Below are 25,381 nucleotides of genomic sequence, written 5' to 3'. Positions count from 1 at the left end.
AGGCACTGTGGCAGGTCTCTCGGAAGGGGCTAAGCTGTAGCCAGATGAGGATAAGAAGCTTATTTTGCTTTTTTAATTCTTTCATCCTAAGTAATAAAATCCTTTTGTGGTTTGTTTCCTGATTGCCTGTGGAAAGTGTGATTTCTGGCAAGTGATATTTCAGGCTAGGATCCTCTATGGAGAGGGGGACCTATTTCTTCTCAACCCAGAAATGGGAAGAGAGCACCTAGAGCTGGCAGATTCCTTTGCTGTCTGCAGGGTCTGATATGCAAGGACAGCAGAGCTGAGGCTTGCTGGAGTAGGGAGCTCTCTCAGGGCAATCTTGGTCTGTTCCTTAGGGAAGTGGCAGCACCATGGCAAGCCTCCCCCATGGATGAGTTTGTAACATCTATTACATCACTTTCCCTTTCTACCATAAATTATGTGGAAATATTGAGACCCAGAATTCTTGTTGGGTCTGGTTTATAGTTATAGCTAGCTTGTTTAAATGAGTTTTTTTTCTTTCAACTGGGATTACTTATGATACCAGATGTTGCTTGCTGACAACACTGCTAACATTGATTGGATAAAACCAAATTGGACAAAAACATATTTACAAACATTTGTATTTAATGATGAACAAAACACATTAAAGTTACTAAATATACTGAAGAAGTTTCCATACAAACAACAATATTTTCATAGGGCAGAAGTTACTGATTAATTTTAAATGTTTGTTGTGCAGATTCACATTTTCTTTCTTCAACATTCATATTTCTGGCTGTATTATGTTGACCAAGGATAAACTTAACTGAGATTTAAAGGTGCAGACAACCTTGCAAAGAACACATAATAAATTAATTGGCTAGCACTGCCCAGCATAAGCACTAATCTACTTTACTATTCACTTCCCTGTGAAGCTGAGTTTTATGAGTCTGTTCCATGCTTTATACTGAAAAATGAAAGGTCAGTTTTGCTTTAAGGAAAGCTGTAAGTTGTTTGGGTACCTGTTCCTAAAGTCAGGTATTTTTCATTTGAAGCCTCCATGTATCCATAGTCATATGAAAGTGAATTTATGCTCTGAACGTAGGCAGCTCCATGTAAAGATTTTCAGAAATTCTATGCCAAAACTTCCTAGAGCTTTTGGGGCTTGTGCTCAGAAGTCTAAGGCTGCAATTGCAGAGATGGTGCTGGTCAGTCTTTAATTTACTAGAACTGTGGTGAGAACCTCATAAATCCTGCCTGCACCTAAGTTATGCAGCACCAATAATACAGGTAACTTTGAATTCACTATCTAATAGGAATTACATAATTAGCTTCCATTAAAAAAAATGTCCTTTTAAGAAAAAGGAGCTTAAAAATGGCATTTCTTATCCAGAAACGAACAACTGAAAGACGTCAGGGGCCAGCAACCTTTTACAGCCCTGGGTCAAGAACAACATGGCTCTGGTCTGACATGAGCGGGGTGACTTCAACAGTGGGCCTTTCCCCATGTCCGCCACTTCTACCAGCCCCCCTGTTCCCTTGCTGCGGTGTCAATGTAACTGGAAGTTGCCTGGCCTCAGTGTGCACACAAGTATAGAAAGGCAAAGCCCTCCAGTTCTGTGGACCATATCCAGTGGCTCCTCAGGTCAGATATGGCCTGTATGTTGCTGACCCCTGGTCTAAATTGCTCTATATGCCTTTCTACCTGCTTGATTTGAATGAATCATGGGAATCCTTTTAAACATGGCAGTGAATTTTCCATATTTTTCCAGAATTCTTTTTATTAGAAAAAATTTAGTCATGAGCTGCAGAACTGTCTCCAGGGCAGTTTGAAGACAAGTCTTCTGAATCTACAATGCAAGAGGGAAAAAGGTTAATGTATTCCAGTAATTGGAAGAAAAGATGTATAACTCTTGAATATTAAAATAAGAAGAAAATGGAGTTTAGTTAGGTCAGAACATCACCTTTCTTCTGAATTAGTAGTACAAACCAATTCATTCCAGGAGGAGTTTTGACTTGCATGTGAATTCTGATAGTGTTCCCTGAGTCAAGGCTTTTCTAACTGGTGGCCCGTGAGGGGTTAATTTGTGGCTCCTGGGCTCCTGCCTAGCTGCTGCACCAATCTCCAAGTTCCCCTCCCTCTTCTAGCTGTTGCTTCTTGCCTCCACCCCGAAGGTGGGGCAGTGCAGCACACTACTTGGGGGGGTCAGGGTTGGGCAGAGGGGATCACGCTCCTGCAGTTTAGCAGTTGTGGGGGAGAAGGGTGCCTGCAGAGGCATGCAGTGTGGTGGGGATGTGGGAGGAGCACCCACACAGTATGCAGCCCAGTGACCTGCGACATGCCTGGTGCAGCCCACGCAGTGTGGGGCTCCTGTTTGTGTGGCCCCGGGCTTAAAAGTTGGATAGCCCTGCATTAAATAAGCAAGGGAAAAAAGCAGGTCTTAGCAGCACTCCTTGTCTTGCTGACATAGGAACCTGAAACCCAAACTCCAATACTTCTAGTTGCAGAAAAGTTTAACCACTAGGCTAGTATTAAATAAAATAAATTCCATATAATATTCTAAAGCACAATTTCAGACATTTGTATAAAATTTCCCAATACTTTTCCACTTTCTAAGCTGGAATTCTGCTAGCTAGACTGTTGTCCTGAGTGAGCTTCTTCAGATTTAGCCACACAGCTCCTTCAGCAACAGCATCATTTTTAAAGCTGCTTTACTTGCTATACAAATATTAGCCTGCAGGAATGTCTGAAAATTTTTTGCCCAAAGCTAGAAGAGATGGCACATGCCTCCAGACAGTGACATAAGTCAAGCCCACAATCATTCAGACAAAAGAAAGCAGTATGACGTTGATGTAGCTTCATCTGAACTTCTAGATCTTCCTCCAAAAGATTATGCTGATCTGCAAGTTTCCATTTTCCTTCCTCATGTCAGTCTCTCTCTGCCATAGCATAATCTGACTTTTCTCCTAGCAGCCACTTAACCCTCTTCTACAGAGCAGAGAGTAAAGTACAGATGGAAATACAAGGGAATCCAGCAGCCTGCTGAGTGCACCTGACTCTGCTTTGATAGAACAGCGATCACTTTTCATAAGTATCTACCAGTTGAGTGGTTTAAGAGGTGCTTATTCAAGGCTCCCTAGACCATACAATCATTGCAACTTGTCTAGTCTACGTTTATTTGAAGGCTCTGTTCTTAAGCACAACATCATTAGACCAGCAGCTGGTACTCTAAGGGTGCATCCAGATGAGCGCATGTGTGGGATGTGGTGCCACACATCACACATGCAGGTGTTTCCCACGCTGCTCATTTGCAGCATGGGCATTTTATGACATCGGGAGATCTCGGTGTCAAAAAAAAAACCCCACGCTAGAAAAGAGCAGGGTGAAGAATGCGGCGGCAGTGTGCGTCACCCAAAACTGGAGCCTGGCCAGCTGGCGCCATGTTCAGGCTGCCAGCCAGCTCTCCCTGCTGCCAGATTGCTGCCACTGGAGCCCCAGGAGGCCCCCAGGATGCCATGTAAGGCTGTGGGGGCCAGGCCCTAGGTGCTGGCCCCAGCCTCCCCTACCTCATTTGGGGCAACTTGCTACGCACCAGGGCACAAGTGCATGGACATTCCCTGGGGACAAGTAGCAGTGATGTAACCATGTGCCATTGCTATTTGTCCCCAGGGAAAAAATTGTGCGCGCACTTATCTGGACGTGCTCTCAGCAGCTGTACAACAATATCATCAGTCTTAGCCCAAGGATAATTCCCATAATGCTGTCTCCCTCAAAACACTAAAACAACAGTTACATTTTCTGCCTATTTGCATTAAATCCATAGTTCTAGCTACTGCTATCATGGGCACCAACTTTGTTTTTTTCTGCTGGGTGCTTGCAGGCATAACAAATCCCCCCAAAACAAGAAAAATGGCACTTTACTTTTAACTCAATGGGTTCCTGCACTGAGCTCCACACATACCCAGAAGCATGTGACTTTTACCCAGTTCTGCAGCATCTGTAAAGACCGGGCACTTTTTTGGGGCTTTTTTGGCACTTGTATTTAAAAGCTCAGTGAATGTCAACCAGGGGTACATGTACCCCTAGGGGTACTTAAAAGGGTCATAGGGAGTACATGGAATGCCGGGTGCGTGCACACAACTGCAGCACAGCATGCAGGCGGCCAGCACAGCCCAGCCACGTGGAGAGCAGCTGGGTCCAGCTGGTAAGTTTGTTGTGGGGGGAGGGAGTGGGACTGGGGCAAGGGGTGCCCAGCCAGGGGTGCCTCCAGCTGCTATACGCACACCGGGAGGCACAGGGGGTGGGGCGCAAGGACCTGGATCTGTGTGTGGGGCAGGTCAGGGCAGGCTGAGGCTGCGTTGGGCTCTTTCTGGTGGGGGATGGTTCGTGCTGCGCTCCCCCACGCCCTTCTGGGGTGCAAGCAGTGGTGGGAGATGCCACACCCCAGACAAGTCGCTTGCAGCCCTGTTCTATGCTCTGCCCCGGCTGGGCAGTGCTTACCTCTGCTTCAGCCCTAGCTCCACTCCCTCCCCCACAGCGGGGGCCTATGGGAGCAGGGCTGGGGGTGGAAGTGGGACAGGAAGGGCTGCAGCCACTCCAGAATTCACTGTGGCCCCTCTTCCAGCACTGCTGCTGCCTGCCCTGAGCATAGCGCAGCCCAGCCCAGCCCAGCCCAGCCTCTTGCCAGGAAGAGCCCAGTGCCCCAGCCTGCAGCAGCAGTCTTCCCACCCCCGCATGCAGATCTGGGGGCACACGGTCCCCATGCCCTCCTGGGGTGCATGTAGCAGTGGGAGCCAACCCCCTCCCTGCGCCTCCTGGACAAATCCTGCAGCTCACCCTGGTTGAGCAGTATCTGCCCCTGCCCTGCTCCCTCCCTCACCATGGGGGTCTCTCTGCTCAACCCCCCTTTAAAAACAAGGAAAAAATATAAAGGGGTACATGAACTGAAACTTTGAGACAGAAGGGGTACAGTTGATAAAAAAGGTTGAGAACCCCTTTAATAGCTGATTGAATCAGCTTTAGAAAGAAGCCCCAAAACCCCCCCGCTGAAGTTCCCAATCTTTACAGACACTGCCAAGCTAGGTAGAAGTAACACACTGCTTCTTTCAGTAAAGGGGGGGGGGGGGCAGGGGGAGGGAGCTTGTTTTTAACATCTGCAAGTGGCCTGGTGGGTGCTTGAGCCCTGGAGTACCCAGAGTCAGTGCCTATGACTGCTATTATTACACAAGGAATTGTTATTATACAGTAATAACTGCTGAAGAGCTCCAACTCTGCTGAGTACTGGGGAATACTTTTACCTCTCACTTGGTTGGTACCAATTGCCCATGCTTATTTTCAAACCAGCTAAAGTGGAAAAGAAATTGCATTGTTGGAATATGTAGGCATGATGAGAAATGTTTTCTAGCACGATGTTGCCAAGCTGGGACAAAGAGGGAGTAAGAAATGCAGAATATGGTTTCAGAAACATAACCAAAGGAAAATCATTTAAATATAGGAAAGATTTACTCTTACCCTCGTAGGCTGTTCCACACCAGATGCAATAAAAATGTTCCCCTCTTAAATAGGCCGTTAGGATTTGTAGCTTTTCTGATGCCTATTGATACACAGAGAAGTAAAAAAGCTTGAGAAGGTTTTACATGGCACACTTTTGAACTACTGTCCCTTCTTAGCTTTTTTGTGCTAAGACGGAGCTGACTGGGAGATCACAAGGTAATTTAGCACACTGAAAACAGAGATCCCTAAATGCAGCTTATTGAACATTTGGCTGGTCAAACGATGGTGGTTTTCCCCATTTCCAACTAAAGAAGAATATTTAAAAGACAGCCAAAATACATTAGTCAGCTGCCTTATTTTAACGGAACAGTGGCTTTTAGTGGGTTTTTTCATACCTTGTCTCCTCTGCAAATTGAATCAAGACTGACAACATTAGTGGAGTCTAGGGCATGAAGCTCATCATTTTCAAAAACAACTGTGATTTTTCTATGCCCAATTTGAGATGCTTCTGAGCAATTACTCAATGCTTCTAAGAAACAGACCCTTCTAAGGTGTCAAGCTGAACACCTGAAAATAAGACACCCCAAACTATTGCTATTTCCTTTTGAAAATCGTAACTAAAATGGTAACGTGGCTGGCGTTTATTTTCTAATATGCTCTTCTTAACAAATCAGCACACGTGTGCTTTATATTCTTTCTAACAGTACTGTGAGAACTCTTTGCAAGATACCACTTATTACAGTTTTGAAAATACATATATATGTAAATATTTCACAAAGGAAAATAGCTACATATTAACTTTAGGGTCAGGACTCACACTTAAGTCTGAACTTTTATATTCATCTTCATCCTCCTCCTTCTCTTCATCCTTTTCTTCCTCTGGTTCTGATTCCATCCAGTACCAAATCTCTTTGGGAATGTTAATGTCCTTAAAAATAAAACAAAGATTAAAAGAAAAAAAATTCTCTCAAAAGGGTTTTCCGGCAGATGTAAGCATCTTGATGCAAGTAATAGCTAAGCCAAGTAACATTTATAATAAGGCTTATAAAAATATAATTAGATTAGAAGACGTGGTGTAAAACTGCTAAAACAGAATACAATGGACCACAGGTAGGCTTGGTTGTGGATTTAAGGCTTTTTAAAACCAAATTTAAAAGGGATGTTAACTTAACTTTTGATCTGATAAAGTGTCAGACTATACCACCAACCACTCTCTTCCTCCATCAGTTCTCTTTACTGACAATATCTACTTCCAACAGGTAAATAACCCTTTTTAACATTTTGATACTTAAACACCTAGAGTTTATTGAATCCAATTATCATGCTGTTTCTCCCTCAACTAGGATGGCGAGAGCAGCCTTGACTGAGGCAACTACCTCCCTCACCCTTATAACCAGACAACTACTAGGACGAAGGCAAACAGCAAATGATCAATTAACCCAAGGATGTACAACTTCTGTTATGTGAGCTGTAATGGTCCATGGGACACAGTGCTGGAGTGTACGGATATGTACTTCCGAGCCCAAACACATGGCCAAACATTGCCACCACCTCAGTCAAGCAACATTCAATATCATGTCATAATTAATGACTGAAATATTTCGCTCCAGAAAGACTGACTACTATACAGCCAACTTTAACCTACAAATCATCCTTCTACCCCCAAAACAGTTAATCAGTCTTACCTTTTGAGAGTCTAATTGCTGACAGGCCTTCTGGCTTTTTCTAAGGTCCCCTTCTATCTTACGTTCCTCTTGTTTGTTTTTGAATCTTACTCTATTAAAAATGTAGATCACACAGAGGATTTTTTATATTTGTACGCTCACTGGTTTCCTACATCAGTAACTTAGTGTCTTGGTATATGCAGACAATTCTCTGAAAGAGGATCAAAGCAAACTGTCCTAAACAGGGCCAAAATAGTGTGGATGCGTGTGTTTATCTGTGCATGTACATACATTTGTGTTCCATAAATCATTGTGAAATAGCCTTTTAAAAGACAGACTTTTGAGTTAAGTACCAGTCTCTAAGAAGAGTTTGTATTTGCATTTGTTAATCTAGGCACTGGCATTACTGATCATAATAGTATGTGGTGCTGTAGAGAGAATATACATCTTTTAATTTTGATGCATCTGAACCAGTCTCTGTTCATTCTTTAAAAATGATTGGCAATTCCTGTACAGTTCAAATCCCAGCACACATTCACTTGCACAAATGTTATTCAGAATTGACAGCACATTTAAAAAACAATGGTCAAATCTGGGACTTAAACAGAATGCCTGTAACATGCTTATGAGAATGAAACCTGGATCCTATTATTACCACCTAAATATCTGTACAAGAAAACGTGGCCAGGATTTTGTTTTACCTAAACTGATCTGCAGCCTGTTCATCTGCTTGTTTTTTCATATGAATTTTCCGTCTATAGTTTTCTAGCTTTTCTTCAGCTTTCCGCTTTTTTTGTTCTTCATGGCCAAGCCCACTTCTGCCTATTCAAGTTCAAAATACCAGTGTGAGCAGTTCGAAAGCTCTGAACTCCAACAAAGGAAATAAGATAAACACCACATACCTGTTTTAATGTTCAGTGGAATCGGCTCAACAATGCCTTTTCCTGCGTGGGGAAAAAGAGCAAAGACTTTATGCAGCTAGGTCTTGCACCAAACCATAGATGAAGCATATCCAAGTAGACAAACTTTAGAGATCAAACAATATTTCTGGTCTTTTGGAAATTGATAAATCCAACATCAAGTTATATTTAGTTCTTTTGACAATAACCAAATTGAATCACATGTGCCTTACCTTCCTCTGTTGTATTCCTGTAGTAGAGATGTAGGCTGTTTACAGGATGCTGTTCAGTTCATCAAGATTAGCATTTATTTGACGTGTCACCCTTTTTGCACTTAATAACAATAACAACATACCGTTCTTCTGTAGCAGCTTTCATATGAGAATTTCAGGACACTTTACATTTCCCTAACCAGCTCCAAAATGTCACTGTGGAGTGCAAAGAATCCAGAAGGATCTAAACATATAGAGCAATGGATCCTAATCCAGAAGTGTTACAGCATTGTTAGTCTTAACTGCCCTTCTTGCTTCATTGTGTCTCAGTGCAGGAAGGGGAATGGACACAAATTGCTTTCCAGATTCAATATGGAAGTTGGTATATATTGGGGACTTTGACTCTTTAACCTCTGGCTGTACTTAAAAAGTTCCCAGTTTGAAAAGAACAACAAATTAAAGAGACTGGGCCCTGTCACAAGTGGTAAAATTCCTTTGAATCACTGAGCACATCTGAAATATCAGTTAGGCAGAAGCAAGAACAGTGTCTTCCTCCTTCAGATCCCCCAATATCGCTCACGCTTTTGTATTTAAAAGTATGTATATGCGTCTACAATAGGGGTGTCAAACATATGGCTGAGCTCAATTCAGCCTCTGGAACTGGTCCATCTGACCAGGAAGGCTAGCAGAAGTAGAGGGGCAAAGTCTGCCACAGAATTTGGGGTCCCTGAATCCTGAGGGACATGGCAATCGGTGTTAAGTCCTCAGCCCTGGCCCTGCTACAGCTGTTGCTGCCCCTGCAGACCTGGTCCAAGAGGAACCCATGCAGTCCGGATCCAGCTGGGGGCAAGTTTGACATCCCTGGTCCATAAGGTGCAAAGTCGTGCCAGGTAGGAACATCCAAGCTAGATCTGCACATGCAGGAACTGGAAGCAATATGGCTTTGGAAGCATGGCACTACATACAGTTAATACACTTAGCTTCTCAACAGAGCTATTTAGCCCAGGTAGAATATACTAACATGGCTGTACTGTTTTCAGATCCACAGCTTGAGCATGCAGAGCTAGCCCACATGTCTGGCATAGCTTTACACCTTACAGAGCTACTCTAACAATTCTTCAAGGCTTGCCCTTGCCTAGCTGCTGTTTCTTCTTTTTTGCAGGGCTAAGGAAGCAGTTATAAATAGCTGTTTTTTCTTAGAGAGCTATTTATCGAGTTCACCCAGAGATAAGTGGAGCAGATCATGGTATCCTTTGAAACTCACATTTTGAAAACTCGGCGCGCACACAAAAAAGGTCCCAAGTGGACAAACTTACCGGTTTTGCCAAGGGCCTGGCCAGTTTTGTACCCCATCTTTTGGAGCAGAGCAAAGCCTTTGTTTTCATTTCCTAATGCACTTTGCAACACAGTGTCACGTCTCTCTTTTTCTTCTTCTTTTATACTCTTCTGTCTGTTCTTCTCATTAGCTTCTTTCTGCCTTTCTTCCTTCTGAATAGTTTCCTTCACACGCCTCACCATTGGCAATCCTGGCCTTACATCCTGTCTATAAGGAACAACAACAAAAATATTGTTTGTTTTATTGTTACTGAGGAACAGCAAACATGTCATAACAGTATACATCAGTAAATCAAGACAGCGAGAATATAAAGCAAGCAACTTCTGGTGGCTGATACAGATCCCTGTTAAATACTGGTGTAGCAGGTTGGGCCTCTCTATTCTAACTCTAATGATAAAACAGCCCCTGCAAGGGTAGAAAATTTAGGAGCAGAGGGGCAACAAGAATACAGAACAAAAACCGAAGCTGAAAAACAAATAACCTGTTTACACTTATCCAGATTTTTTAAGTCATTTCACTTCCTCTTTAAAAATTCCTACTTATAATTACTGTATCTTTCAGGGCAAATCTCATTCTTGCTTTTTGTGAGAAGAATCTGGGCTGCTTCAGGCATGTATACGTGAAACCCTAAAGAATAAAGACCTTTTTTAGTTTTTTTGAGTTTTAGATGGGAATGATTCACCAGTCTCTAAGCTGTCAAGCTGGGAACCCAAGAACAGGCACACCTAGTTAGCTCGAGACTTTTAGAAGTTTGGGCCTAAATTCATTTTGGACAAAAACATTGCTTGCGACCTGTGTGAAGATTTGACCCTTAGATAGTTGCCTGGTTGCTTTAGGTTGTTCCCAAACATTACAGAAAAAAGCAGTATGGCTACTGGATGCAGAGACATACTTACTTTGTATTAATGAAAATATCAGACATGTAGTCATCTTCCTCCTCTTCTCCCATGTTTAATATCTTTGCCCTGCTTAGATCCTCCTATCTATATATAATGAAAATGTGTTAATGACCTGTTTTCCTTTTGCAAAGGAAGTAAGGAGCCTGCCTTGGATTAAAAAAACCCTCACTGCTCCACATAGCACTAGATCAGTGCCAAAAATACTATAAGATGGAGACACTAACAACAATTTCATAATACTTGATGGATTATCCAGCCCACACATTATTTATGGTTTTAACTGCTCCTCACAACCTAGCTCAGTAGTGCTCAGCCTCCAGCCCACTGAGCCTGGGTTCCCCAAGTGCTGGGAATTTGGGGGAGTGGTGGCAATGTTAACTGCTGCTGCCAAATTTCTGCACCTGTGTGGAGCTCCACAGGGCAGATAGACTCATAGAGGATGAGGGTTGGAAAGGACCTGATAAGGTCCTGTCTACAGGGCACTTTAATGCGCATTAACCTATTTTAATGCAGATTAAAGCACCACAAAAAACCCCATGCTCTTTAGCTAATGTGCATTAAAATAGGCTAGTGTGCATTTTTCTAGTACCTCACAATGGAGAGCATTTTTACATATGTAAGTGCTGCAGCAGCGTGGAGCACTTTGCAAAGCACCCAGTGCTTCATCACTTGCAGTTGTACAAGTGGCAAAATGAGCATCAGCACTAAGAAAATGGCAGCGGTGTGCTTCTGAACTAAAACACATATAAAGCACTTTACTTCAAAAGCGCAACATCGTTTTCTGTGTGCTGACACATTTTGTTGCTTACACAAGCGCACGTCACCTCGCGTGCAGAGCGAACTCAATCCATTGAGTTTGCTCCAGCCTGTCGCGGGATGAAAAGGTATAAATGCCCGGAGGTACTAGATTTTACATGCATTACCTAAAGCGCATTCATGAACGTGTAGATGCGCCAATCCAGGTCAACCCCCTGCTCCAAGCCGAACCATCCCCAGAGACAGCCGCCGCCGCCTCCCGGTATGTGTGGCCCGGCCCGACCCGACCCAGCCCAGCCGTGCGGGACACAGCCCGCGGAGCAACCCCGACAGTGTCTGGTGATGCCCTCAGCTCCAAGCCCGTGATCTCGCCCCACCTGTACCGGGCCTGGCTAGCGCATGCGCAGGAGTAGGCCCAACCCGGAAGGAACCCTAGCAGGAGCTACCTCTTCCCCCAGAACTGCCCCGCGCCCCTCACCTGCGTGCTGCAGCTAATTGCGCCTGCGCAGACCTTCCCCGGCAGTTTCCCGGAACGAGTTAGTGCGCCTGCGCACCCGCTTGGCACCTCCACTCCGGCCCTTCCTGCAGCTGCTGCCGGGGCCGGATTTGGCGGTGAGTGCGCGCTAAAGGGCCGGGGGGCTTGTTTTAGTCCCCCACCCCCCCAAGAGCCGGGGGGGAGGGGGTGACATGACGCAGTCGGGTGGGGTGGGGCCGTCCCTCAGGCGCAGCCTCGTTCTGAGTCGGACCTCAGCGCCGCGGAATGCCGGGGGAGGGGGGGATACGGGACGCAGCGCTAATCCCGGGGCAGCCGTGCACACAGTGCCTTTCTAATCCGGGCTAGCACGGGGGTGGTGCGTTTATTGCTCTCCTCTCCCAGCGTGGCAGCGCTTACCCCGGGACAGTGGCTCCGTGCTTTATCCCGGGATAAAGCAGCTTGTCCCGTTAGAGCCCACAGAGCTGCGGTGTCCTGCCCCAGGTGGGTGGTTCTGCACTGACAGACCCAGGGGGCTGCGCCAAGAAGGACAGGTGGTTGGCAGGATCAGCGAGGGGTGCCCTCCTGCCTGGTGCGGCCGCTCCCAGCTCTCTGGAGCCGGGCAAGCGCTCTGCAATGGGCCTGCAGCTCAGAAGTGAATGAAAGAGCCGGGCTCGGCCTTTCCCCGGGGCACCTCGAGGCCAACAGGGTTGAGCCTGGCTGTGCTAGGTACTTACTGCCAGTTGCCTCAGGGCTGTTGGATACTCCCGGGTTTTGGCCAACTGGGTTTTGCTGCATCAGGGATGTCAGACTCAGCTGAGGCCCTGGCTGACAACGGTTTGAGTCATTGCAGGCCTTGGCCGAGGCAGTACCAGTAGCAGCGGGGCAGGCAGCCACTGAGTATTGTACAGTCCTCGCTGGCCCTCAAGGCCCCAGAGACCATGGCAGGACCCAGCCCCAATTTACTGTACCCTCTAGTAGCCAGGAGCAGCTCCATGCATGGGATCTGCCCTGTCAGGCTGTGTGTTTGACACCCCTGCTCTGCACTGGGGATGGTCCTGCTTGGAGCAGGGAGTTAGACTAGATGATCTCCTGAGGCCCCTTCTAAGCCTAATTTTCTGTGATGCATTTTGCCCACTCTCTAGTTGTAAGTACTTTGCCCAGAATGTGCATAGACAAAGCCAGAGCCAGCACCAATTCTAATTGAATTCGGTGGAAACTTACCCTTTGTCTTCTTTGAATACTGCATCAGATTTCTGATACTTGTCCATGACTTTCTGGTTTGCCTGCCTGCATGTCTTAATATATTGTTTTTTGTGTGTAGAATCGGGGCCTACACATTATAATACCATTTAGTTCATTGCTGTCCTATTTGAAGGTAGGACTGGGGTCCATGAAACACGAAGCTTGGAGAGACTTTTGTATCCCTGCAATGGGCAAGACTAAGTTTAAATTCTGTGGGGAGAACAGAGGTTATTGGATCGGTATCGGCTGATATGGTGGATTAATCATTGCCTATCGGTACTGGCCATTAAAATCTTTATTGGTGTACCCCTAGCAAGAACCTTAGCCCAATTCCTACATTGGGCCCTGAAACCTTGTCTCCCCCAAGGAGCCCTGCCCCTATAGCTATGCCAGTATAGCTGTGATAGCAAAGCCCTCTTGTCTAGATGCAGCATATACTGATACATTTTTTCAGCCAGTGTAGCTTCATCATTACCCTAAATGACATAAGCTAACAAAAGCACTCTTCTCTTGACATAACTCTTTTCACTCCTGTGGCTTTGCTGACATAGATAAGTTAGTTTTTTTCACACCCCTTAATGGGTGAAGTTGGTAAAACATTGTTGATGCAGCTTGAGTTGGATCAAAGGTATTTTCTCTGTAACATTCTGCCTGCTTAGAAGATCCATGCTCTGCTGGATGTGAGCATGTTGGCTGCTGTTTGCAGCATGATCATGTGCACATGCATGGTCTGCAGGCTGCTAGAGAAGCTTTGCCTACCCCAGGTTGCTAGGACCTGGGAAACCTCTGGGAATGTTTCTGCCTCTCTCAGCTTTCATAGAATCATAGAATTATCATAGAATATTAGGGTTGGAGGGGACCTTAGGAGGTCATCTAGTCCAATCCCCTGCTCAAAGCAGGACCATCCCCAATTAGATCATCCCAGCCAGGGTTTTGTCAAGCCGGGCCTTAAAAACCTCCAAGGATATAGATTCCACCACCTCACTAGGTAACCCATTCCAGTGCTTCACCACGCTTCTAGTGAGAATTTTTCCTAATATCCAGTTTAAACCTCCCTTGCTTTGTCATGTATGGAATATTTTACCCCAACCATAGGTCCATTCATTCTTGCCTTTGACTTGGGTGGGGAAAATCCTTTTTTCCTTTGCACCCTGGGAATTGCTCACTTCTAGTTGGAGGCCTTATGGGAAGAGATTAGAGGATAATCTTGTTATGACTGCTCATAGCTGTACCTCTTTTTTGCATATTCCTTGGTATTGCTGTGCCCAATAGATTCTTCAAGGTCTGCTTGGTAGCTCAGAGACAGTGTGGCTACTGTGCTGCAGACCACTGATTTAATTGCAGAATTAACCTGGACTACCTTACGATCTCCACCGCAAAGTCCTACACGTGTAACTATGTTCACAGCAGTGCTGTACTTGCCTATGTCCTAGGGTTTTTTTTGGGTGGAATATCATAATAGTTCTTAGCAGTGCTTTGATATGGTTTGCTCTGAATTTATTTGCAGGGTGCACATGCTCTGTCTACTTATGTGGAGCTGCTGTTTGTAGCAGAGATGTGTGGATCTGGGAGTATGTCTCCCTAGTTTTGTGAGGGGTCTGGCAAATGAATGGAGTTACACTTGGTGAAATGCATGTTTTATAGAATTGTGACATTCTGGCTCTGTGAAATGCACAGTTTCTTGGCTATTTACTTCAGAGAGAGCCCTCAGCCAGAATGTGTAAAGACTTGAATCCCGCCAACCAAAGGCTGCTGCTCCCTAAACTGTGATGGATTGTTCCATAGTGTGCTCTTCAGCCTACCCAGTGTCTTGGAGAAGTTAAAGGGATAGCTAAATTCATTCCTCAAGCCACAAAGGAGGGAAGGGTCTGTGGATACTGAGACTCCCAATCATGCAGTTAGTCCAATAAAAGATATCTCACACAAAAATCTTTCCCTCTCCTGTATTTCCTGGACCGTCATAGCTACAACATCACTTTGATACTCCTTGTGCTATATTTTTGGGAAGATGAGAATAAGGGGGGTTCCTTTATCTGATTGGTAACTTTCTCTCTGCATTGCTTTTTTTTTTAACAGGGACTTCAACATCATTCTGGCCAGAAACAAATTCAGATTTCGGAGGAATTTCTGTATGAATTTCTACTTTTAACAGTTAGGGTCCTGATCTCTCAAATACCCATGTTTGTGGCTAATCTTAAACATGTGAGTATGACTTCTTTGAGACTAGTTTGGTGGAAATGTATGTAAGATTATGGTTTGATATCATAGTGTTTTATGCTGAACACTGCAATTTACTAACATATTTTTTATCTACTGTTTTACAGTAACTTTTTTTTTTGTAGAGGGAATATATGAATCTACAGGAAAATCAGAATTTAACTAGAGATGGAGCTAGCTCATAGTTTGTTGCTAAATGAAGAGGCTTTGGTTCAGATCACAGAAGCAAAGAGACCAGTCTTTATTTTTGAGTGGCTGAGGTTTTTGGATAAAGTTCTGGTAGCTGCTAACAAGGTAATTTTCTCCCCCTGACTTCAAAACTTCTGTGATAATTTCATTTGCATTAAAGATACCAGATGGACATTTATACTGTAGCAGTAAGACCAAAGAGTTGTTACTGGACTTTAATATTAGACTTTAGGTGGTGACACCGAAGTCATGAAAATGCCTGGATAAGAATAGTGTGTTCTCTGAAGACAGCATTTATCGAGCACAGCAATTTGCAGTTCCAAGCGTAAGACAAAGAACAACAGAAAAAACTACACTTAATCTAAGACATAGCCAACTAAGACACAGCAACAACACACAACTCAGTCTAAGGCAAGACGCAGCAGAAACTTTGCATAAGTCTTAGGTAGTCCGGAGGATAGATTCTGCAGCTAGGCATTCAGAACGTTTTTCTGGGGTATCCACAGGCCATCATAGCTGGTGAGGGTGGTCCCACAGGTTTCATCTTTGCCTTGGCAATTTGTACCCCTCTTACTCCTTGGTTACCTTGATAACAGCACATCTCTCACCCCTTTCATGTCTTCCACGACTTCTATGTTCTATGTCTCAGGATGTTTTCCTGGTTCTATAGGGTCTCTGGCTTTCACAGGTTTTAACTAAGTGCCCGCAGCTCACTTTGAAGTGTAGCCCCCTGCTTGCCTATGTCACATCAGAGTGTTCAAGCAGTCTGGCCCTTCCCCTGCTACATCAGGTTTGCACTCAACATGTGTCATTCAGCATCTGTGACCTAGCTTCCAAATTAGTTAAAAGGCCAGAGACTATTAATTATATCGTGCGTTTGCCAACAGAGTCAATCTGAGGAGTGACTGTAAACTCATCAGGGGGGTCAGCAAGAAATAGGGGATACGATGTTTACCATGGCGCCCGTCGGGGTGAAATAATGGCCACAAACTGAAAGAGAATGCATTCAGACTGGACATCAGGAAAAAAATCTTTACAGTGAGGTTTGCCAAAGTATGAAATTACACTTCCAAGGGAAGAGGTGCTGTCCCCTTCCTTGGAGTATTTAAAAGGAGATTGGACAGACACCTGGCTGGGGTCATCTGACGCCAGCACTTTTTCCTGCCTGGGGCAGGGGGTCGGACTCGATGACCTAATAGGTCCCTTCTGACCCTAGCATCTATGAAACTAGAAAAACAAATCTGTATACTTTAGTTTGAATCTTGGAGTATTGTAGTTACCTGTGCTTGTTTATTTCCTCATTATGTGTGCTAAGTGTCTATCTCTATACATTTAAATACATCTGAATTAGAAGGTTTTGCAGTTCTTCAGTAATATGATACATATTTGGGAAAGTAGAGCACTTCCCTTCCAGTGTGGGGACTTCTGATGGTGAGGAAAGAAGGTGAAAAAAATGGCAGAGAGGAAGTCTTTGAAGTGTTCAAGATTTTCTAGAAATCTATTCATGAACTGCTAATAGATAATGGAGAATAGAAATAACTTCTCAGTAAGCAACCATATATCTGCTTTTCATATAATAGCTATATTTGCTAGCATTGAGTATAGTGTGAATTTTTGTTTAATTGAAATGATGTTGAATTGCATATGAATGGAAAGATACCACTTTTGTTCCTTTAACAGACAGATGTCAAGGAAAAACAAAAGAAACTTGTAGAACAGCTAACAGGACTTATCAGCAGTTCTCCTGGGCCACCCACACGGAAATTACTGGCTAAAAATCTTGCAGCTCTCTACAGCATTGGAGATACATTTACGGTTTTTCAGACACTTGACAAGTGTAATGACATTATCAAAAGTAAAGATGACACTGCTGCCTACTTACCAACCAAACTGTAAGTAAAATGAATTATGGGTGGTAGTAATGGTTTTTAAGGAAAATTGTTTTTTATAGTACCAGTTCTCCTGCGTGTGTGTCTAATAAATAGATGAGTATATTACAAGACAGATTGGGGAGAGGACAGAAACTTTGTTGAGTTGTGTGTGTATGTTACATATGTGTTGCTAGTTTGTGTGAATGACAGAAAACAAGAGCAGGATTGGGAGTGTGAAAAGAAGTCTGTAGACAAAGGTCCACATGGCTCTTTGGAAGTTAAAGGTCTATCTTCTAGCTAAGGGGATATTTTGTTGTCAGAATTAATATTTATTTGTGCCATCTAAAGGAAAGTGAACTGCTTGGTAACACAATGGAGAAATGCCTCAACTTGTAATTTTATAAAAGTATTTATAGGTAGGGACCTACTTAACTTGTGGTGAGTCAAAGCCATTTTTGTAGCTTTGTCCTGGCACAAAGAGCCGATATTGTGGCATTCCTGCCCCTCAGTGCTGATTGGTGGAGAGGCCTGGGGGGGGGGAAGGGACGAGGAGGCAGCTGCCATCTTGACTGCTGGCTGCCCTTTGTCTGGCCCACCCGTTGTGCGCTGTGGTGGCGGGGGCAACCACCATCTTATTGCTGCCTCCTTTGTGCTGCCCCATCAGCAGCAGCAAGCTGTAAGGCCCGCCCGGGATGGGCAGACTGAATAAAAACTTACTTTTATTTAGGGGTTTTTCATGCATTTCGCTGGCAACCCCAGGTTTCATGGTTTACAAAATACGTGAGACCACAATTTAGGTAGGCCCTATTTATAGGCACAGTCCACTCCCTCAAGGAAATGCTATATGACAACTTGCAGGTTGAATTCTAAAAAATGTTATTTATTTTAAGAGGGAACTTTTACTTAATGTTATGTACTTAGAAAACAAGCACTTTTTTTTTTTTGCCTGTATTTAACTATTATAGCAGTGGTTTTCAAACTTCCTAAATTCATGGAACCCTTTCTTATAATTTCTTCTGCCACGGGACCCCTACACCAAGTGTAACACCGACTGACACAGAGCCAAGCAACCCAGCCTGGCAGCAGTGGTGCACCACCTCCCTGCCCACTCCACCATTAACCCAGTCTCTGCGACGTATCGCAGAACCCAGGGTTCTGCAGAGCACAGTTTGAAAACTACAGTATTGTGGCATGCAGTATATGTCTCTTGAATAAATCATCGCTAAGTGTGTATGTGGTTTCAGCTCACATTTCAGATACTATTCCAGTCTCGCTATTAGTAACTTAGAGCTTTAAAACAGTTTGCTATGACTTATAGCTTCAGTTAGGAGAGTGTTTAAACAAAATCCAATCTACTTCTATTTGTTTATGCAGTATTTAGTGAACTGGGCCTAACTTCCTACTGACTTCTATGCACTGCTGTAGCAGTATGTTTAACAATGCCCCCCCGGCAGGCATTATATTTATTGCACAGTTAACATGTTAATTGTATATGGGCGTTTTACAGTTTATTGTGCAAAGAATTTATAGTGAGATGAAATGGCAAACCAGACACAAAGATGTTTCATATCTTGTGGCTGGTTTGTATCCTGCTTTGAATTAGATAGATGCGTGGCATGTATAGTGGCTGCCCCCTGCCTGACCTTGTTGGTCAGTTAATCTTTGAGATCAGGGGGCAGCCCTGGGTCTTGGTTCAATCAGCTGGTCTGAGTCGCAGATTATTTTGATGGGGCAAGGGTCCAGGACACAGCTGCCCCATTCCTAATGTCTGCAGTGTCCTTTGAGGGACCTGGTCCCTGTGCAGGGCTCCCTGCACACCTGCAGTTGCACTGTTGGGATCTGCAGTATTTTGCATATGATGTTTATGGCTGGAGGAATGATTTTTGGGGGGATCAGGCATAAAATTCTTAATGGCTGCTAGGGGCCAGTAGCATCAGAAATACTCTTTGGGTGGAAACTATCCTTGCTTGGATGTTTGGGGAGAGAATTTGAGCAATTTTTTGTGAAGTAAGAAATTGAAATTGTTACTTTCCCACATAATATTGCAACAGACTGTTCGATTACCTAAAGGCTGTTTAAGTTTAGTACTTTATACTTTTAATGCAATGTGTTCTTGCTGAGGAGGTAAGTCCTTTGATAAGTTTGTAACAAACAAAGAAACTGCGCGGATAATTATGCTGTCAGTGATGGAAGACACAATTCTGAGCATCCTAAGTAGCATCTAGCAAGGAATTTAAACTGAGAAACTTAGCTCCTTCGTGACATCAAGTTGCATGTCCACAGCCTTGACATGCAGGGGAGCTAAGCCTGTTAAGCTGGACTGACAGTGTGCATGTCTAATTGAAACGCAGCATAGCTTAAAATCCTTCAGTTTATTTGAGTATCTAAACATAGGGGAAAGTACGGGTGCAAAACATGCATAAATGTAATGATTTAAGAGTGTTTGTAATCTTACATGCATTGTAAAATTTTCTATACCAAGGGTTGGCAGTCTTTTTGGAGTCACGGGTCAAAATAATTCAGCTCATTCCGAAAGTCAGATGCGACTTGCAAGCTGGCCACTGCCGCCACTTCCTCTGCTACTCATTCCCCCTGGCTGCCAATATACCATAGATTTATTTTTCAGCTGTCCTCTGCCAAAATGCTAACTATGTCCCTGCTTCAAGGGCTGGATGAAATTGCTTGGTGGCCTGGATCCAACCAGCGGACCATAGATTGCCAGTCCCTGTAGCTGGCAGGGAGTAGGCCTCAAAATATAAACAGTGTAGCTTTGAAGCTATTTTTCCTGGAGAATGTTTTCTGCAGTCATTAAAGTTTTTCATCTTACAAGGACATAAACACATAAGTGCATATTAAGGCCTAAAATGTAGGTTCTGTCTCTGGATTCGCTTAGATGCATCTCTGCACCCGTAAGCTTAGCGAGAGAAACATGTTCAGCTAAGTGAAGTGCTCACAGTGAATAATGAATATGGTGGCTAGTGCATAGTAAAGTTTTACAATAATAAAAAATAATTAACAACATAGAGAAATTTATTTTTAAATGTAATTTCTAGGCTGATCTGTCTCAAGTAATGTGTTAGACATTTTGAAAAGGAAGCTGTTAAGCAGTGTCTTTTCTTTGTAGGGCTGCTGTGGCATGTGTTGGAGCATTTTATGAGAAAATGGGCAGGATGCTGGGCAGTTCTTTTCCAGAAACAGTTAACAATCTCTTAAAGTCTCTGAAAAGTGCGGAGGTAAGTTACAGGAATGGGTCATCTTAGAGCTACAAACCTAGCTTTCTTTAAGGCCCAAACTACTTTAAGTTAAAATGTCTTCATGCTTTTCTTATGTACTGGGCAAGTAGCTACCTGTGCAGCCCATATCAATATAAAGATGCACGTTTATTTGTACTGTGTAACTGGCTTAAAATTTTGAATATTTTAACAATTAATTGCGAGTGGAACAAGCTAACATAATCCTTGTAACAGGTACTGGTCTTTGGGGTGCATGTTCTTGTCTTTTCATCTTAGTCCAGTGCTCAGTCCTTTATGACTGAGACGATTATGGGGATCTCCGCTTTCTTCTGTAAAAAAAGGTGCAGATCACTTTCCAGGATCATCTGAGTCTATATTAACCAACATATTTCTTGTCACTGTCATAGCAAGGCATTGGCAATGCCCTTGTTTCTTCTGCTCTTTGCCTGAGGCTTGTTGTAGGGCTATAAACTGTTTTATGACTTTTATTTTTGTAGACTTTTTTATGACTCTGGGTATGAGAGAGGTCAAGAGTGTTTTATCTTGTAGACCTTTTGGATAAATGGTTGCCTGCAAATGTGAGGGAACTAGATTCAACGGCCCAGGAGGCGGCTTCCGTTCTTAGGTTCCCTTGTTTGCGGTTGTGATAGGTTTGATGTTTGCATACAGAACATGCTTTAAAAATCATATGCATCAATACGTATGTTCGACATATGTATCCAGGGTAAGTGGGGATTGGCTGGTTAAAGACTTTGCTGAAGAAGCTTGTAAGCTAAACCAACTAAATAGCTCATATTTTTTTCCCTTTTTTGTATGTATGAAGTAAAATGCAAAAAAATCGCCTGCATTAATGCAATACTATTTTCATGGTTAAAACAATAACTTGCACATGTGCACTACATTTGAATCTTGTTTCTCATTGAATGTACAGTTTAATACACTATGTACAATACACACCTAGTATTTGAAACAGGAGAGGCAGCTTTTGCTGCACAAATTGGAGACCTTGGGGAGTTTCTGTTAGTTTTTTAGCAGGGAGGTGTATTACCCTGTGCTCACCAAAAACAGTGGATTTTACACAATTATCTGTTTTAACAACTGAGACTGTTTCACAAAATTAAGTATAGAGTATGCTATTACAGGTGCTGCACAGTAAGTTTGTAATTGTTGTTCAGTACCAAAATATTTTAAGGGGCTTTAGTAAAAGAAGTTCTTACACTCTGTAGGTGTAGCTGCAGAAAAAGAACAATAATAGAACTATAATACTGATACTTGGGGACAAAAAATTACTGAGTGCTGCTGATTTAAAAACTATTTTTTCTTTGCTTTCTTACTTGCAGTCTCAGGGTCGAAGTGAAATATTAATGAGTTTACAAAAAGTCTTAAATGGACTTGGCGGTGCAGCGGCTTCTTGCCATCGTGACATTTATAAGAATGCGCGATCTCTGCTGACAGATAGATCTATGGCTGTACGATGTGCAGTAGCTAAGGTGGGTATGGTTTTTACAAGGTTTAGGAATCTTGTTTCCCTTGTGCCCCAAAAGCAGTTATATGAGGAAAGTGACAAAATTTGCTGTTCAGTTGCTTAAGTTTTCACTAATCATTTTGTTTGGAAGAATGAAAGAGTTTGATATGGTAAGAAATGTTCATGAGAGAACTTTTGTATGTTTCCATTAAATCTGATATTTTTCTATATAGATGATTGTAATTAGTATATTAGTAAGAATAAACTATTTCTGAAGCAAATTCATGATACAGAGAGGAGCCACCTTCATTTGGGGATGCAAGCTTTGAAAAAATTAAATTCCGTTTCTAAAGGTGTTTCATAGAAATTTGGAGCTACAGAAGCAGGAATGATCTGTGCAGTACAGTATTCTGGGCCTTGTTCAATTTACTAGTCATGTCCTAAGTAATGTGGCTTTTATTTCTATGTTCTTACTTTCTAATAGAGTTCAGCATTAGGAAGATTTTTTTCCCTGATGTTCAGCCTTAATTTTTGTTGCAAGCTGATGTTTATGTCCTTTAAATATTTATAGGTTATATCCATGTTACTTCTTATTTGTTGATCAATTATGGCAAGTTAGTATTCATGACTAATTCATTTAATTGTTTCTCGTAAACCAGTCTTGCCAGTCTCCTAGTCATTTAAAACTAGATTGGACAAGGTAAAAAGACATGAACTAAACAATACAATCTCATTTACTCATTCTACTCTGAATATTAGCAGTAAAAATGAAGCTGTAATTTAACTTATGCCCATTCCAACATCTAAACTTTATTGCAGTTTTAGATTTTAGAGTAATCCTCAAACAACAACCTTTCCCCTGGTCCTATGGTATTTAAGCTGGCTATTATCTATTTAGTGTATGGCGTATTCATTTTTCACTTGATCCTATGACATAATTATTTTAAAACAACAATGTACACACACAGGACTCATACAGTCTTAGTCCGTATACAGGAAGGAATATGGTTGTAGTAGAGAGAGACCCATATTATCAAGAAGTCTTAGTGTGAAGTGTTAAAATCTCAGTGGACTAAGGAGACTGTATACACTGCTCATTTTTAAATAGAGGGTGGGATAAACTTTTTCCACAAAATTGAGGAGGCCTTTGGTTCATTGTGACCAATACAGTCTGTCCAGATACAGTAAGTCAGGGATGTCAAGTTCACCTGGCCCCTCGGGTCAGATCTAGACATAGCAGCACAGGGATAATTGATGGTAGGAGCAATGGGGCTGTTGCTTGTACCCTGCTACCAACATGTGACCCTAATCTTGCTATTCCACGTTTTGTCAGCATGCCTTGCCTCCAAATTCCCAGGCCCCATAGGAGCGCATCTCTGCAGTCTGGATCTGGCCTGTGAGAATTTTATTTGAAAGCCTTGTAATAGGGTATATAGTTTAACTCTTCAATCCCTTTTTGTCTCTCAGGTGCTCATTATATTTTTGTTTGCAAAGGAGGCTGAAAGTGAAATCAGTTTGAGAAATTGGTAGCTTATTCAACAAAAATATTTACTAGATAAGTGTAACCTGTGTGATTGTATTAGTTGTCAGAAGGGGGGAAAAAGGGTGTAGTAGTATTCAATAGTTCTTATTTGTCCTCAGTGTCTGCTGGAACTACAGAATGAAGCTGTATTTATGTGGACAGCTGAACTAGAAAATGTGGCAACACTCTGCTTTAAGGCCTTGGAAAATTCAAATTATGGTGTACGTGTTGCAGTGTCAAAGCTTTTAGGCACTGTCATGGCTACAGCACTGATACCAAAGCAAGCAACAGGTATGGCCTTATAAAATCACATTGCATGAGACGTCATTTTAGGGAAGATGAGTTACATTTTTGTTTTGCATTGTAGACTTCAATTCTAATTAGTGTACAGTAAACTAAAATGAGCTAAGTCTGTGCATATCCAGTTATATTCACATAAAGAGGTAGAAGAAATAAATCACTTGAAGCATTTTGCTAGCATAAAACACAAAACTTCTAAAAGTAAAGGCACGCCAACCAGGACCTCAAATGTGATCCATCCAGACCCATAATATACAAGTCACTTCACCTGCATGCTGCCAGTGACCAAACCACCCTCCCGTACTCAGCATTTTAGGCAGAAACCGTTGTATTTGTACCTGGACAAACTGTGCCTGTGTTTGTCTGCGAACAGAAATATCCTGGGGTTGGTATGTAAACACATTACCCTTCTGATGACGATTTAGTGAGTGACTGAATGCACAGCCACTTCTCTGTCATTGATTCAATTAAGCAATTCTGGGCTACTTATTCAGGTGGACTTTGATGTCCCAAGATAAAGTACTTATCCTGTGAGCCTTTTTAGGATTTATCTTAGGACAATGGACATAGTTACTTGAAGGATTGCATTTTGTCCCAGGGTAAAATGGTTTATCCTAGGACAAAAGCAACATCTGTTTGTAGCCTTAGTTAGCAAGGAAAACTCTTTTCTTTGATATACTTGTCTTTTTCTCCTCTGTATACTCCTAACGTTTAATAGTTTTGTGAGTTGGTCTGGTGACACTAAGGAGGATTTAAAAAAATGGAAATAGATTATGCATGCTCTGAGGAAACCCAGACACTAGGGTTAAGAGAGAGAAACTCTAGAGCTGAACTCTCAGAGAGCATGGAAGAGAGAAAAACCAAAGAAGTTCTCAAGAAATAAATACATTAACCATAGGAGATTAGTCAGACTCTGAATGAAGTCAAACAGTTAGCCCAGGTACAGAGAGGAGCCAGGTTATCATTGTAGAAACCCAAGGCTCCTAGAGTAAGGAGGATTATGCATATTTTCCATGGACAGCATAAAAAAAATGGCTTATACTAGACTGGTGGATGGCAATGATTAACTAGTGGTGAGCTGAACCAACCCAGCTTAGGTCTGAGGTGGGCCAGTGCTTCTGACTTATTATTTAAGCATTTTGGTAGAAACATCTTAATTCATCTGAACTGATATCTTCTCTGTGACTAGCACAGGTGCAATGCATCTGTTTGGCCATTAGGTCTAAAAAAAATCCAGGTCTCGTACATAAGTAAGTTGTTATGTATGCATATGAAAAAGGGGTGGGAAGGAGCAAGAACTACTTGTAATCTGGGACTTCATCAGCTAAAAATGACTGGAGCAGAGGGACCTGGGCATAGTAGTTGAATCACAGGATGACTGGTTGCCAATATGATATAACTGTAAGAAAGATACAATATTTGATCTTCGCATGGATCAATCAAGAAATTTCTAGTCAAGGTAGGACAGTATGTAATTGTTCAAGGCACTTATAATACTCCATGGGAGCATTATGTATATTTCTGGTCACCCTTCATTGGCGACGCATAGGGGAGAGACCGTGCATCCCCTGGAAGTGCCAGCAGAAGTGGACTTCTGATTTTGCCTGTGGCTTGGTGATCAGATGCTGGGGGAGTGTGCCCCC

At 42.9% G+C, this 25,381-nt stretch overlaps 2 protein-coding genes across 12 annotated transcripts in view; one reads left to right on the top strand and one right to left on the bottom strand.

The window, feature by feature from the left end:
* Positions 1-589: 589 nt before the first annotated feature.
* GPATCH11 (G-patch domain containing 11) lies at positions 590-11,954 on the bottom strand. 6 transcript variants are annotated; one of them, XM_006018421.3, is made up of 9 exons: positions 11,703-11,954; positions 10,466-10,552; positions 9,550-9,776; positions 8,025-8,066; positions 7,824-7,944; positions 7,144-7,234; positions 6,276-6,386; positions 5,477-5,558; positions 590-1,814 (listed from the first exon to the last, which is right to left on the bottom strand). In XM_006018421.3, exons 2-9 carry the CDS (start codon positions 10,516-10,518, stop codon positions 1,759-1,761), a joined length of 783 nt encoding a protein of 260 aa, XP_006018483.1. In that variant the 5' UTR covers positions 10,519-10,552; positions 11,703-11,954; the 3' UTR covers positions 590-1,758. The 6 variants fall into 6 exon arrangements, with proteins under 6 accessions (XP_006018483.1, XP_006018485.1, XP_006018482.1 ...); XM_006018423.3 differs by having other exon boundaries at positions 11,671-11,705; XM_006018420.2 differs by lacking the exon at positions 11,703-11,954 and adding an exon at positions 11,602-11,671.
* Positions 11,707-25,381, top strand: part of HEATR5B (HEAT repeat containing 5B) — an 83,207-nt gene continuing 69,532 nt past the window's right edge. For 5 of the 6 annotated variants that reach the window (XM_014517332.2, XM_025197617.1, XM_006018419.3 and 2 more), the window contains exons 1-7: positions 11,707-11,836; positions 15,018-15,143; positions 15,266-15,452; positions 17,028-17,239; positions 20,343-20,451; positions 21,792-21,941; positions 23,558-23,729. In XM_014517332.2, coding sequence (XP_014372818.1) covers positions 15,327-15,452; positions 17,028-17,239; positions 20,343-20,451; positions 21,792-21,941; positions 23,558-23,729 — 769 coding nt within the window. In that variant the 5' untranslated portion in view covers positions 11,707-11,836; positions 15,018-15,143; positions 15,266-15,326. The remainder of the gene's footprint in view (positions 11,837-15,017; positions 15,144-15,265; positions 15,453-17,027; positions 17,240-20,342; positions 20,452-21,791; positions 21,942-23,557; positions 23,730-25,381) is intronic. The other variant, XM_025197618.1, reaches the window with a different exon arrangement.

Source organism: Alligator sinensis, unplaced genomic scaffold (genome assembly GCF_000455745.1).
Source record: "Alligator sinensis unplaced genomic scaffold, ASM45574v1 scaffold489_1, whole genome shotgun sequence".
NCBI lineage: Eukaryota > Metazoa > Chordata > Crocodylia > Alligatoridae > Alligator > Alligator sinensis.
The sequence above is the reverse complement of the archived record's forward strand: the minus strand, read 5'-3'. Positions and strand labels throughout refer to the sequence as shown.